The following is a 15,680-nucleotide window of genomic DNA, read 5'->3' as shown; positions in this document are numbered from 1 at the left end:
CATCAGTCCTTCCAACGAATATTCAGGACTGATTTCATTTAGGACAGACTGGTTGGATCACCTTGCAGTCCAAGGGACTCTCAAGAGTCTTCTCCAACACCACAGTTCAAACGCATCAATTCTTCGGCACTCAGCCGTCTTACAGTTCAACTCTCACATGCATATCCAACTACTGGAAAAACCATAGCTTTCACTAGATGGACCTTTGTTGGTAAAGAATCCAGCAATTCTTTCCACTGAAAAGCCTATTCAACTTTCAAAGTCAGACCCATGCTTCCAAAGTCGGTTTCTGAAATACACGCCCCAACTCGCCAGCACTGACTACCCACTGAGCCACTCTGCAAATGGGCACCACTACGGTGTGCGTCCATGAAAAGGGTTTTCAACTGCGGTGCAGCGGTTCTCAAACTGGCCCTGGCACACCTGGCATCTTGTTAGAAACACACACTCCACCCCAGACTGTCTACATTTTACCAAGCCCTCCAGGCGATGGATGAGGGTAAACGCTGAAATCTGAAAAACCACTGTTACAGGCTGCTTTTTCCAGTTACTACTTCGGCACAAACAACCAGGTTTCAAAACCACCAGGGCAACACCCTGAGAGGCAAGAAACAGACGCCAGAGGCTGCTCTCCCACCCCAGGGTGGCCTAAGGGCTCAGCAGAGAGAACTGAGAGAAACAGAATGGGGACCGGTCACCTCCCCCGATACCCACCCTCTGAAACTCCAGGAAGTCCATTAAAAATAGCCCTGGAACATGAACAAACTCTTCAAAAGTAAAAAAAAAAAATCATGGAAATAAAAGTGCCCCCAAATACCAGCAGGTACTGGCCCTGAACTGGGTTGGTCTCAGAAAAGCTGGAGGAGCAACCAGGTCCTTAGGGAAACAGCAGCCATGTGGACATCGAGGCAGGATATGAAATGCTAGGTAGGAGGCACTCTGGTGGAGTGAGGGCTAAAAATCAGGGCTCTGCTCCCAGGTGCGGAGCCCTGGTCCAGTTTCCTTTAGCCTCAGTTTTCTCGTCGTTAAAACTGGTCCAACAGCCCTTCTCGCAGCGGAAGCCCTGAGGATGGGCCGAGGGCATGAGCTGCCCCCGAGTGGGGCCCTTGGGAGGAGAGCAAGAGAACAAAGTTCCCTTCCTACAAGGACCCCACTGTCTCCTTGACAGGCATCAACGTGGAAACGCCCAAAGACCATCTCCTTTCCCTGCTTATCTCTCCAGGTTCCCCAGTGAAACAGAAGGAAAAAGCCACCCGCCGCCCGGCAGCAACTGCTGAGGAAGCAAGCAGTTCTTCGTGCCTACCCCTCTTTTTCTTTTCAAATTACCTCTCAAGAAACATCTGGTACCACGAAAGGGCACTGCATACACGGGAGGAAGCGTGCACACAGGGCCTTCTACTGCAGGCTCCCGGTTCAGCAGGAGTTCAGGTGCCAGTTTGACAACTGTGAGTCAACCGCGCTGAACTGGATTTTTAAAGCGATGCTGGGAAAACTGTGCCGAAAACAGCTGCTGGCCAACGCCCAGCCCCCAAGTTCTAGATTCCTTTTCATTTCCACTCATTTATCACCGTGTGCTTCTACCCCAAAAAGGTACTTTGTTTTTAGTAGGAGGCGCAGCCTTGGAGCCACATGCCCACTAATGCGAGCATCTGAGGAGCAGCATGGAGCCAGGAACGGGGTCACAGGGACGCTCGCTCTTCATCTGTCCCGGACACACGTGCAGGGGCGACCGGGTCCCAGAGTCACCTGACCCACCCTGGCAGTGCCACCCCCGTCCTCCCAGGAAGCCCACACTCACTCAGGGACCACAGCTGTATGCCCCAAACAGCAGTCAACTTAAGCAAAAGTTTCTCTGACAAGACACTGCGGGCTGTCCTGGAAACGGTTCTGGGTCCACAGGACCCTGAGGCCAGAAAATGAGAGACAGAAGGGAAAAGGGGTATTCAAGTAGGGGAGGTGCGAGGTCACAGACAGACACACAGGAAAACAAGGATATATGTACACCACCTCTTTCTGATGGAGAGAAACCAGAAGGCAAGATTCCACGAGGAAGAGGACAGCGGCTCAGAAGGCCCTCCCTGCACCACGGACTGGGCAGTCCTGACCTTGAAATTCACCTTCTACTTTATTCATCTGTTTAATATTAATATAAACAGTGGAAATGCTGTCACGATTCTGGATGAAATAATTTCCAACTCGTAACTAAATACCCTGCCAAAATATCAACAGAGGAGAAAAGCAAAAAGAAAAAATTTGCAGATATCCAAGACTTTAAAAAAAAAAAAAAAAAAACTATCTCCCATGCACCCCATTCACAAGAAGGCCACAACAAGGTATGTCCTACCAACTCAGTGGTGGAAGCCACAATGGCAGGAGTCACAGAACACGAGCCAACCCAAGACAGCAACACGAGGAATCCGGGCGATGAAGGTAGAGACGACCCAGGATGCCAGCAGTCCAGGCCAAGAGGCTCATGGAAAGGGGTCTCCAAAGAAGTGAAACAAGACAGACAGCCTGCTTGCTCCACCTGGACTCCCCGAGGGAAGGTTTCAACAACTGGTCTGGGGCTGGGGTTGAGTGAGTTACAAGTGCTGCTAAGGACTAAACGTTTATGAGTACCCCCTACCCCATCATATGGTTTCATATTCTTGCCTGGAGAATCCCATCAACAGAGGAGCCTGGCGGGCTACAGTCCATGGGGTCGCAAAGGGTTGCACACGACTGAACAACTAACACACACACACCATCGTATGGTGAAACCCAACCCCCCACCAATGTGATGGACATGACTAGGTCACGAAAGTGGGGCCCTCCGGATTGGCAACGGTGCCCTTGGAAGGAGAGTCCCAGAGAACCCCCCACCCCCTGGCCTCTCAGAAGACACCTAATCTGCCAGAGCCTTGACCTTGGGCTTTCCAGCCTCCAAAACTGTGGCAAGTGTTTGTTTAAGCCACTAGGGTTTTTAATATTTTGTAACAGCAGCTCAGACTAAAACAATTACATTTCCAAAAAAAGAACTTCCAAACAAGACTTGAAAAAGTAATCCTGGTTTAGTAATGACCGGCTGGGCTTAGAGATTCTGGAGTCCCGTTAATGTACACACACGCATCCGACCAAGTTACCCTGTAACTGCACTGGGCCCAGGGAGGGGAGGGACAAGCCAGGGAAGGAGGCAAGGACTCAAGAACTAAACCCTCACAGTTGTCAGGGTCCAAAGTCTACAGACAGGGGAAAACCCTATTTGCAAATGCTCTTTGTGAACAAAGAAGTAACAGCAACTGCCAGCACAGAGCAAAGGGGCTGCCTTCAGGGAGGAGAAAATGGAAGCAAAGGGCAAGGAACTGCCTCTGTTCCAACAAACCCTTTATCACATGCATAACTTTTTAAATAAAAACTAAAAAAAAAAAAAAATCCTAAATAATTAACATAAGACAAAATATCTGGACCTATGGGGTCCTTTCAAATCTTAGGGCCAGAAAAGTCTTTTGAAAAACAGGAAGGGACTAAGTGGGAAGATAAACACAGGCTGACTATCTGGTAAGCGTTAATATAAAACTCAGAAAGTTCCCACAATGTCTTCAGATACCAACAGGACGCTGAACACACAGCCTCTTCTACTGACTGAGGTCCTCCTGAAAATACGAAGGTCTGTAAGTGGAGTGCTGTCCCCAGTGGGGTGTACACAAAGTACCTTTAACCCACAACTGGGATGTTTTAATTTGTCTTAAGCAAGGCACATCTTATTTCTCTCTTCTCAACCTTGATACCAGTCTAATGGCAGAAAGCAAAGAGAAACTAAAGAGCCTTTTGATGAGGGTGAATGAGGAGAGTGAAAATGTTGGCTTAAAACTCAACATTCAAAAAACTAAGATCATGGCATCCGGTCCCATCACGTCATGACAAATAGGGAAAAAGTGGAAGTAGTGACAGATTTGGGGCTCCAAAATCACTGTGGACAGCAGTCATAAAATTAGAAGACGGTTGCTCCTTGCAAGAAAAGCTATGGCAAATCTACACAGCATATTAAAAAGCAGAGACATCACTTTGCCAACAAAGATCCACGCAGTCAAAGCTATAGTTTTTCCAGTTATCATGTACAGATGTGAGAGCTGGACCATGAAGACTGACTGCCAAAGAACTGATGCTCTCTAACTCTTTAAGAGTCCCCTGGACTGCAAGAAGGTCAAACCAGTCGATCCTAAAGGAAATCAACCCTGAATACTCATTGGAAGGACTGATGCTGAAGCTCCAATACGTTGGCCACCTGATGCAAAGAGCCGACTCATTGGAAAAGATCCTGATGCTGGGAAAGACTGAAGCAAGAGAAGTGGGCGACAGAGGATGAGGAGGTTGGATGGCATCACCGACTCAATGGACATAAGTTCAAGCAAACTCCACAAGATGGTGAAGGACAGGGAAGCTTGGCATGCGGCCGTCCATGGGAACGAAAAGAGTCGGACCCGACTGAGCCACTGAACAAACGAAACCTTGGAAACCAGGGAGCCCTTCAGGATTAGGAAACTCCACATCACCCAGGAGCCAGGTGCTATAACAGCCCTGTTTTTGTCCTTCTCAAAGCATTTGGCACTGAGAATTTGAAAGGCATTACACTGCAAAAACCTAAGTTCTGGGAGGGGAAGGGCCGGCCGGATGACAGGGCCTGACTCTGAGCAGCAAAGGAGGGATAACAGAGTCAACTTTTTATTTCCTGCACTCCCACCGGCCCCAAGATTCCATTACTGATAACAATGCTGAACCCAGCCCAAGCAACAAAAAAGCCCCAGCTGGGCTGGTTGGGTGTGGTCCATTTCCTGCAGGTATGGAGTTGCACAGCAGGCAACTCTGAACCACTGGGAGAAATTACCCAAAAAGAGAATGAAGTGACCTGTTTCACAAGAAACCCTCAGACTCCTGGACCGGCCTCAGTGTTTGACTGTGTAAAACACAGCAATTGCCAACGGGTTCATTTCCTGAGAAATCTGAACCCAAGACCTAGAAAAATACTGTTCAACTGAAAAGCTGTGTCAATCTGCGTCAAATAAGTAAGCTCCATTTTGCACACCAGAACTATGACCACAAAAATTACAGAAAGGAACAAGAAAGGCCAATGGACGCATAACCACCCTCCTCCAGGACACTGGGCTATGTTATCAGCCCAAGAAAATCTGATCGGACCAATTTCTACTTGAAGGTCGAGGTGGTTCCACGTGAGATACTATCAAGAACGTTCCCTGATACAGGATTAGGACCTAAACGTCCTGGACTCCTCCAAGCTGTTTTCTTTTTTCTAATCTTCTGACAATCCTCTCCCTCAAGAGCTGACTTTACGCAAAACAAATTCTTAACTTTCTTAAATTCTGCTGACAGAGAAGAGGAAACCTGAAGTCTTGAAACAAATATTAAAAAAAAAAAAAAACTTAAAAACACGCTACTAACAATAACAGCAATGTGTCTTTATTTTCCTTGTAACATCATCGCATTGGGAAAAGGTCAGAACAAATGCAAGGGGCATGAAAGAGTAATAAGGACTATAAAACGAAGGTTAAGAGCCCCATTATGGACTTTCCCTGGTGGTACAGTGGGTAAGAACCAGCGGCCAATGCAGGGGACACAGGTTCAATCCCTGGCCGGGAAGATCCAGCATCCCTTGGAGCAACGAAGCCCGAAGCTCACCACTGAAGAGCTGCCACCACCTCCTGAGCAGGCACCAGCGCGCCCAGCATTCTTCCACCTTCTCCCACCACCGGAGAAAGCACGGAGGAAGCAGGCTTCCGACAGCACTCGGCCCCATGCAGCGGGGAATGCAGGGCCTCACCCCGGGTGCCACCCCTCCAGCTCCGGGTCCCAGCTAGGCCCCTCGAGCTCACTTGCCCATCCCCAAGCCCTGCTCTGTGCAGCCCCCTACCCTTCTGAACCTTCCTGGGCAGAGCACCCTGATTAGCCCTCACTAGACTTCCTGAAGACAGGCCAGAAGGCAGCTTCACCTGCCAGGGCTGCTACAGAAACACACCGCGTGTATGGCGGCTCCCCACCCAGCCCAATGCTGGATCGCACTCCACAGATCAGCCTTCCCTTCCAGTGCCTCAGGGCCCCCCACCTCACAAATACCCCAAGTCTACACACTCACGCCGACCTCTGCTCAGCGTGCAGGGTGCCAAGAGGCTGAACACGGGAAACAGGAAAGAACTGTGAAGATGGGCCACCAAGAAGGAAAGAGTCAGACAGCGCTGAAGGCACAATCAAGCGTAGCCATCCTCTGTCTCCAGATCGCCAGCGCACACGGGTGTCCCCCGGGGGAGTGAGAGCACTGGCAAAGTGTCCCAACTCACCCCCAATGGCCATTCAACATTTCTCGCTCCCCACGCAAAAGGCACTCAGCGAAGGGTTCTCCAAGCAGCAAGAGAATTGGAAGGATGATGGTGACAAGTAGAGACTTTTACTTTTCCAGCTTTTCCTGTAAACGGTCTGTCCTGTCAAATATGAGAGTATCTTATATGTAGCTGCATGTTAAATCGCTCCAATCAAGGCTCTTTGTGACCCTATGGACTGCAGAAAACCACAGTCCTCTGTGCATGGGATTCTCCAGGCAAGAATACTGGAGTGGGTGGCCCTCCTCCAGGGGATCTCCCCAGCCCAGGGATCGAACCTACATCTGTTTATGTCTCCTGCACTGACCGTGGGTTCTCTACCACTAGCACCACCTGGGATGTATGACATCCTCAACACAGGCTAGAGCTGACTTGGGCCCTAACACACGGGTTACACTTCAACAGGGTATACTTCAGTCAGAGGATGAGATGATTGGATGGCATCACTGACCCAGTGGAAGTGACCTTGAGCAAATTCTGGGATAGTGAAGGACACGAAAGCCTGGCGTGCTGCAATCCATGGGTCACAAAGAGTCAGACACAACTTAGCGACTGAACGACAATAATTCAGTCAGCTGTGAAATCAATTTAGTTTTGCAACGGCTTTCTTCTCTTTAATAAAATGCATCGCACAGCAGCACACAAGTAGTGAGGATTAGGACTGTCTTCTGAAACTTTTAGTTTTAGGTCTTGATGTAAAATGTATTTCTTACATGGGTCACAGTTCAAAACAGGTTTAAGGTGACTCATAAAATTCCATGATAGAAATTTATAAACCAAGATCTAACTTACAACTTCTGCAACTAAAAGCTGATCAGTGCTGCTGTCTCCAGCTGATGCTTGCTCCTCTTTCAATCTGAATTAAATTGAGAGAAGCAACAAATGTTCAATGAAAGACAGGGAGTTATTAAATCTACCACTCAACCTAATTTCTTTATGTCTATTTGTAGTTACTACATTCAGCTAGTGATTTCCATTTTTCCCCAATGCTAATGAAACTGGGATGTAGGAGGTTAAAAAAAAAAAAAGGAAAAGTGCCCCACCCCCTACCACCAACTCTTATGAAACAGTTATTAAAAAGGATAACTCATTCAGACTTACAGCCATCGACCCCTCATGGAGTACTTGGCACAACAGAGTTCAGTAACAGTTGCTGATCAAACAAACAAAATATCAGTCTCATATTTTAATTTCTTCTGCAAACCCAAGTTGGGATGAAACAACTGTTACTTTCTACTAAAGTAATAAGACTAATCAGCAAGGCCAGTAGAAGTATGAGTTCAAAAGTAGGAAAGACCTGGTCTCTAGTCACAAATTGCCACATAATGCACCTACTCACCTTGGGTCAGTTCAATTAGTTTCTGCTGGTTTCCACATCTAGACAATAACAAATTATACCTGCACCTCAGGTGGTACCAGTAAGAATCAAGAGGCATAAAAATGATTTGCAAGACAATGAAGAAGGATGTTTTAACTGCAATTATTCTTTTAAATCAGGTTTTGTTTTTTTTTAAGGATCTTTGCCTAGGGGCTGCCTGAATCCACTCTGCTATCTTTCTTGAAATTTTTAAGCCATCTCCACATAAATCCTGGTCAGGAGATGAGAGAGGAAAAAAGGGAAGGAGATGGGATTAACAGGGCAAGGGCACAGGTGGGTTAGCACTTTCCACCCGTTTTATCCTGGAGAGCAGTCCGAGGCAGGTGTGCCTTTAAGTTAATCCTCAATAACACCTGAGGAAGGCCTCGCTGGGCAGCAGCAGCTGCTGATTCAAAGCAGAAAATAAAATGTGTGCGTTGTTTTTCTTTTGGAGTGGAAGGGAGAAGGAAAGAATATTCCTTCCCAAATGGCACATCAGAAACAATCATCATAGATTGTATGGAGGCACTTCAAACACAGGGATGACTCTGTCAAAAGCCATCTCGCGCCCCTAAAACTGTAAGAGCTGAAAGTCTAGTTGTTCCAACCAAATAAAAACTTACCAGCCTTTATACTGAGAAAGCAAAATAAAAACAGCTCCCTTGTAACTTTAGGGAGGAAACATGTTTGGGGAGGCAAGCTTTTCTTTTTTGAAGAAATGTATCTTCCTTATCCAAGACTTAAGAATTCTGGCCCACACTCCTGAAGCAAAAAATTAAAAGGTGAGGACAAAAAAAAAAAGTGTTGAGACTAGATAACCACCTAGATAACCACCTGACCTGGTGACCATCCGATACTGACTTGAGGGCATCAGCCAGAGAGGCTTTAAGTACCTTTTTAAATAGATTCGCTTTCCACAAAGGCTGACTACACCTCCACAGTAGTACTGAGCAAGCCATGTGAACCAGAGTACATACAACCTAATTAACAGCATAAGAGTGTATCTCAAGAAAGTACTGAGCAAATATGGTTCTTGGTGGGTTTTTTTTTCCAAATCATTACAAGAGGTCCTTCTTGCTCTACTGGTCAGAAATACATTTTTACCCAGTTCACCCTGCTTTCCTGTCTCTAAATTCAAACCAAACCAAAGCAGGAATTTTAGGAAATACCAAGAAACCACATCTGATTTCTACCTAGCGGTCAGCAGTAGCTTAGGTTTTTTAATGCGTGTTGTTTAAAAGCTCTTTACAGGAGGTTCAAGGACAGTTTTCTTTTTAAGTACAGTAAAGTTATTAATGTTAATTGTCACTCCACTTTAAAAAAAAAGCTAAAATCCCGGTAACTTTTTTCTAGATATCAAGCCTGAACGATGAAGTCGAGTTTTCTACTTCGGATTTAGAGAGAGAAAAGATCTCTCTCGAATGAGGGGGCAGATTCCTGGCTCCCATGTGGTCCAAATACTTCTCAGCCCTCAAGAGGGAGGGGAGGGGAAAAAAAAAAAAAGAAACAGTACGTTGAACACTAAAACACAAATAATCCACTCGGATACTTGTGATTGTTTTCTTAAAGTTCGTACGTTCCCTCGCCCGGCTAACCTGGGGGGAACAAAACTTTTGAGAGATACCGTAACTGTTCCGTGAGATTTTTAATCCCAAACATTTGCCACCATTTACCCGTTTATACACATCACAAACTAGCCGAGGAAGGTGGTTTTTATTTTTCAAACGCCTAAACATAATCCCCGAAGGCGAAAAACTTTCTTTGATGCATCCTCGCCCCCACTCCAGAAAAAAATTATTAAGCCGCTGGGAGGCCAACAGGCCACAAAGAAGCCACGGAGAGGGTTAGTGGGAAGGGACTCTCCGTGGTCGGATCCAATCGAGTCTCCAAGTCCAGCCCAGAGTCCCGGGACCCACGCCGTCCGAGTGCAAGCTGTCCGATCGATTCCTCCCTTCCAGAACGGGACTTCCAGGCTTCGCACCTTCCCGTCCGTCTGCACCGGGAGGAAGCGCGCGGAGCAACGCGCTGAAAGCGGAGCTGGCGCTTACCCCTTCCTCTCCCCGCCCTGTCTCCTCCGCCCGCCGGGCCGGGACGAGCCGGGGCGCGCCCGGGGGCCCCTCTCCGGGGTAGGGGGGGTGGGGAGGGACAAGGACCTCCACCACTGCCCACCCCTAGCCCGCACCCGGGCCCCGAGAACGAGCCGGGCCTCCAAGGGCATTTCTCCACATCACTTCTTCCCCGGGGATGGGCCGGCGCGGGGCCTGCTGCTCGGGAGGGGGACGCGAGGAGGGCGACTGGGCCAGCAGCGCACATTCTCCCCTCCCCGGACCACCGGGACTCCCGACCCGCGAGGGCCGCCTCCGGGCCGCGGCCCCCCAGGTCCCTTCACGGCCCCCACCCCACCCCCGAGACCCGGGCCGCGGGGCCGGGCAGGACGCCCCGGAGGCGGCGAGCGCGGCGCGGGAGGCCGGCGCGACCCCGGAAGGGGCAGCGTTCGGGGGAACTGGGGGTTGGGGGAGCGGCCGTGTTTACACCGCCAAGTTCCCCGCTTCCGCCCCGGCCCGCGCATCCCTCCCGCCCCTCGGCGGCCCGGTTCCTGCCTGTACCTGCATGCCGGGCAGGCCCGACTGCACCGGGGAGTGAGCCATGGCGGTCAGGACGGCCACTTCCTGGGACGGGACGGCCGGGCCGCGGCGATCCGCGCGGGCGACGAGGCCCGCGGGCCGCGCGCAGCCCTCCTCGGGCGGCCGGGGGCGGGAGATGGGGGGCCGGCCGGCCGGAGCCCGAGGCCACCCTAGCCCCCCGTGGGTCCTGGGCCGGGCGGCGGGCTCAGGGGCGGACGGCGGGCCTCGTCTCCATGCACCGCGCCGGGGACGGGCTGCGAGGAGCGCGGGGCCTCCCTGCGAGCGGCCGCCCTGCTGCTGCTGCTGCTGCTGCTGCTGCTGCTGCTGCTGCTGCTGCCGCCGCCGCCGTCGCCGCCGCCGCCGCTGCTGCTGGACTGGAACCGGGCGGCCTGGGCCCGCGCGCTGACGCCTGGAGCTGGAGTGGGGCGCGCACCGCCGGCCAAGCCCGCGAGCTCCGAGCGCGCCCCGCCCCGGCCCGGCCCCCGCGCCCGCCCCCGCGGCCGGGCCGGGGACCCCGCCCCGCGCTTCCGGGAGGGGGAGGAGGCTCGCGGCCGCCCGGCGCCCTAGGCCGCAGCGGTCCGCGCCGCCGCCGGGCCGGGCCGGGTAGAGGTCCGCGCGGCTCCCGCGGGCTAGACCAGGTGGAGGGGGACGCGCGGGCGGGTGCGGGGCTAGGGGCCTCAGTTAGCGGGGGGCAGGGGTCCCCCCCCGGTGGTGAGATGGGAGGGCGCGGATCTTCGGAGTCAGGGATGAGCCATGCGCCCACCCCGCCCTGCAGGCCCGGGCCGGTCGGACGCCCCGGGGGATCTGGGCTTGCCTTCCAAAGAAGCCCACCCCTCTCGGCCTGGCGACGGGCCCCAGGCCACTTCCCCGAGGGCAGAGCCTGGGGGCCCGGCGGGGGCCTCGGCCAGCGGCCGGTTCAAAACTACCGGGGCGGAGCTTCTTCGGTGTCCGGGTGAAGTTTCCAAACCAACCCAAGGAGGAAGCCCTCCGGGAGGGGAGAGGCCGAAAGCGGTTCGTTTCCCGTGCTTTGGCTGCTTGAAAGCACTTGGAATACTAGGAGCTGTGAACTTAGCCAACAAACAGTGAGGGGGCTGAACCCCATCGTCTCTGGGCCCCGGACCAAGGCGTGGGGGCGGGGGATGTCCACCCACCAGAAGGGAGAAGCGGGCAGGGAGGGCCGAGGAGGAAGGGAAGACAATGAAAGGAAACGATGTCTAGACTTTCCCCTGGCTCTCTCCCGCTCTTTCGGCTGCCTCCACCTTCTAGTCACCTCTCCTCCGACTCCAGAGGAAAGAAACAAGAAGGAGTGAGTCACTGCTGCCTCCAGAAAGTAGTAGTTTGTTTACAACGACCAACAGCGGCAGTCCCCTGAAGGGACCGGCTGCAGCTGGGGTTGCTAGGACCCCGACGTCTACATTCGTGCCCGTGAATGACGTTGCACCAAGGCTGGGTAAGGCTGGACCTCCAGAAATTAGCCCATAGAGTTCGCAGACCGCTGGAAGAAGTTAAAAAGCCCTCCACCGAATGAGGAGTGTTTCTTCTCAGAGGTGTCAACTGGATTCAGAGTTCCCTGCGGTGCTCTGGATCAGATAAGCAATGACGTGCTTAAAAACCTACTCCCCGCTTTCCTTTGGGAAATTATGCATGTTTTGTATCCTCAGCATCTTCCAGGATACTTTCAGATACCTCACGGTGGTCCCTGGTGTGCGACCGTCACTGAGCCCTGAAACCCTGCCACCCCCAAGTATTGTGAAGAGAATAGAGCAAATACAAACTTCAAAAAAAAAGCATGAACCCTGATGCTTAGGGCGCTCACCGGCTTGTGTAAATTTTGTGTACACACACAAAAAGCGCGTACATAAAGAGATAGACGGCAGATCAGACAAGCCTGTGAATATAAAAAAATGTTCATCTTTAACCCAGGCATTTTCCTAAGGAAACAACGGAGAAGTGCAGAAGAATGGATATAAAAAGATGCAATGTGGTGATATTTATGATGGTGGTAAAATTGGGAACCGATTAAAAGTCTGAGACTTACTTAAATGATAATATATTCATACAGTCATTTAAAGTGATGTAATTCAATATTTACTAACACGGGAAAATATTTTCAAGATATATTGTTAAGGAAATGCAGGGTAGAAAGCAGTCTGATCTCAAGTTACTTCATATATATGAAGTTATATTTAAATATATAACCCTTCATATATGTGTGTGTGTGTGTGGATGTATATAATTTTGTGTGTAAATGTATAAATAGAGAAAAACCTGGAAGTATATGCCCCAAGATTTAGCAGTGGCTAGCCCTGGAATTAAAGATGATTTTTTTTTTTTTAGTTAATATTCAACCAATAGAGACCATCGTGCTAATAGGTCTCTCCTGAAACTCCAGTACTTTGACCACCTCATGCAAAGAGTTGACTCATTGGAAAAGACCCTGATGCTGGGAGGGATGAGGGGCAGGAGGAGAAGGGGATGAGATGGCTGGATGGCATCACTGACTCGATGGACATGACTTTGAGTGAACTCCAGGAGTTGGTGATGGACAGGGAAGCCTGGTGTTCATGGGGTCGCAAAGAGTCAGACACGACTGAGCGACTGAACTGAACTAGGGTCAGCCACCAGGCCAATAACATGGCAGCTAGATGAGGAAGAAATAGGACGAGTGAACAGGAATATCCAGGCACTGATCTGAGACAGTAGCATAGGAAATTCAAAGAACCCTTGGGCCCACTTTGCAGTGGGCTAGTTTCCAAAAAATGACCCGGAGGCGGCAGGGGTGCATAGTAATCTAGGCATAAAAAGTATTCAGGGGACTTCCCTGGTGGTCTAGTGGCTAGGACTCCAAACTCCCAATGCAGAGGACTTGGGTTCGATCCCTGGTCAGGAAACTAGATCCCACATGCCACAACTGAGTTTGCATGCTGCAACTAAACGTCCTGAGCGCTGGGGCTTCCCTGGGGGCTCAGTAGTAAAGAATCCACGTGCCAGTGCTGGAGACATGGGTTCAATCCCTGATCTGGGAAGATCTTACATGCCACGGAGCAGCTAAGCCCCTACACCACAACCATTGAACCTGTGCTCTGTAGCCTGGGAGCTGGAATGACTGAAAGGCCGCGCTCCACAACAGGAGAAGCTGCTGTGCGCAGCACAGCTAGAGTAGTCCCTGCTCACCGCAACTGCAGAAAGCCCATGCACAGCAACGGAGACCCAGCACAGTCAAAAATAAAATTAATAATTATGTTTTTAAATGATCCCACACATAGTAACTAAGACCTGGCACAACATGACCCAGAACAGCCAAAAATAAAATTAATTAAATTTTTTTTTAAAAAAGAGCCCACATGCCACAACTAAGACCTGGCACAACCAAATAAATAATTTTTTTAAAGTATTCAGAATCCCAGACACTAGTGAGGCCAAGCCCATGTCGGTTACAACAGGATAGGATTTATCTGGACACAGTGACTTGCATTCATTAGCTGGTCTGTTTCCCTATTCCCTGCTTATCGCCTCAGCCCAACTAAACTTCATTTCCTCCTCTGACCATATATATACAACTGAGCAGCGTGCTCCTTGAAAGAGAAGAGACCAAAAAGGAGGTACTGGTTTCGCTCAGTCATAGGCAGACATTCCCCAGTACGGCCCACAGTAACCGCCTCCCTTTGTTTCAGCAGAGCAGAGATGATTGACAGGCCTGAGCCAATGATGAGATCCTATCCAATTGTTCACTGCATCCATTTCAATACTAACCCATTCTTTGTGTGCCAACTTATGTCAGACATCTACTTCAGTGCTGGGCATACAAACGACCAGATCCTCATGTGCTTCATCCCACCCTTGGTGACATGGCCTCGCAGCATCCTAACTTCAGAATCTTACAATACCGATTGATTAAAATCAGAACCACACTAGCCATAATTTCCACTAAGAAGAAGATTATCCTCTCATCCCCTTCTTCTTGTCACGTTGCCTCCACTCTCAGTTACAATGACAACAGATCATACATTACTGTAATTTCAGAAGGAGAGATTTTGAGGGTCTCCATAGAGATTATTCATTTCCTGGTCTCCATGGAGATGCTAACCCATGAAATTATTTTCATCCCCTGACCCTCTTTGTCTTTTGTGTTGACTTAAAGACATGAGTTGGGCGATGAATTGTGCTCTCACATATATTCGGGACCACAAAGGACATTTGCATACCCCTCCAAATATAGAACCCTTGTGTTTGACTTCCCCTCAGCCAGCTCACAGTCTCAGCAGAGCTCAGTGGAAAACAAGAATTCAACAATCAGTCCCTTCACTTCTCCTTCTGAGTTGAAAAGATAAACACCCCCAAATGCCACTTTATAAAGAACAGCTAGACAAGTAGCACATTAGCAATTTAAATTTACAGATTAAAGAAAAGGACTCACACGGTGAACTTTAAAAGAGAAATATTAGTAGCTTGGATAAGTAACAGAAGGCTTAACAAATTTCTATACATGTTAAGCAGGTGAAGACACAAAAGAGGAAGACAGATAATTAACATCAGTATACAGGAAGCATGTCTAGTCACGGTCGGATGACATGACAGCAAGAAAATATATCTGCCTAGGGCTTTTCTCAAGCCCTAGGAAAAGATCTAGCTACACTGAAGAATGGCGCACATGAAGTTTGATTCTGGGTGTGTGGGGCTCAGAGGGCAGGCTCTCACAAGAGCATGACTCTAAGTCAGTCTGGGGTTGCATCCTGCCTGTGTGTCCTAAGGATGCCATTACAGAGTACCACGGACTAGTTGACTCAAACTGAAATTCATCATTCCCTCACAGTTTTGGAGGCTAAAAGTCCAGAGTCCAAGTGTCAGCAGGGTTGGTCTCTTCTGAGCTGTCTCTGCTTGGCTGGTGGCTGGCCATTTCCTCCCTGTGTCCACACCTGGCCTCTCCTGTGTGTCTGTATCTGTGTGTATGTGTCCTGAGCTCCTCTTCTTGTAAGAATGCTCATAATATTTGATTAGGCCCACCCTAATTACTTCGTGTTAACTTAGTTACCTCTTTAAAGACTATCTCCAGGGACTTCCCTGATGGTCCATTGGTTGAGAATCTACCTTCCAACGCAGGGGATGCAGGTTGGATCCCCGCTTGGGGAACTAAGATCCTGTGTACTGTGGGGCAACTAGAGAAAGCCCATATGCACGCTGCAACAAAGACCGAGCAGAGCCAAAAAGACTATCTCCAAATGGAGTCACATTCTAAGCTATTTCAGATCAAGACTTTAACATATGAACCAGGTGAGGGGACCCGATTCAGCCCATAACACACCCTTCTCACTGTAAATGTACCTCTGGTCA

At 49.9% G+C, this 15,680-nt stretch overlaps 1 protein-coding gene across 1 annotated transcript in view; it reads right to left on the bottom strand.

The window, feature by feature from the left end:
* Window positions 1-10,791, bottom strand: part of STK24 (serine/threonine kinase 24) — a 94,739-nt gene extending 83,948 nt beyond the window's left edge. Inside the window, exon 1 of the mRNA XM_018056423.1 lies at window positions 10,332-10,791. Within this exon, the coding sequence (XP_017911912.1) occupies window positions 10,332-10,373 (42 nt within the window). The 5' untranslated portion in view covers window positions 10,374-10,791. The remainder of the gene's footprint in view (window positions 1-10,331) is intronic.

The sequence above is a fragment of the Capra hircus genome, chromosome 12 (assembly GCF_001704415.2).
Source record: "Capra hircus breed San Clemente chromosome 12, ASM170441v1, whole genome shotgun sequence".
Taxonomy (NCBI): Eukaryota; Metazoa; Chordata; class Mammalia; order Artiodactyla; family Bovidae; genus Capra; species Capra hircus.
The sequence above is the reverse complement of the archived record's forward strand: the minus strand, read 5'-3'. Positions and strand labels throughout refer to the sequence as shown.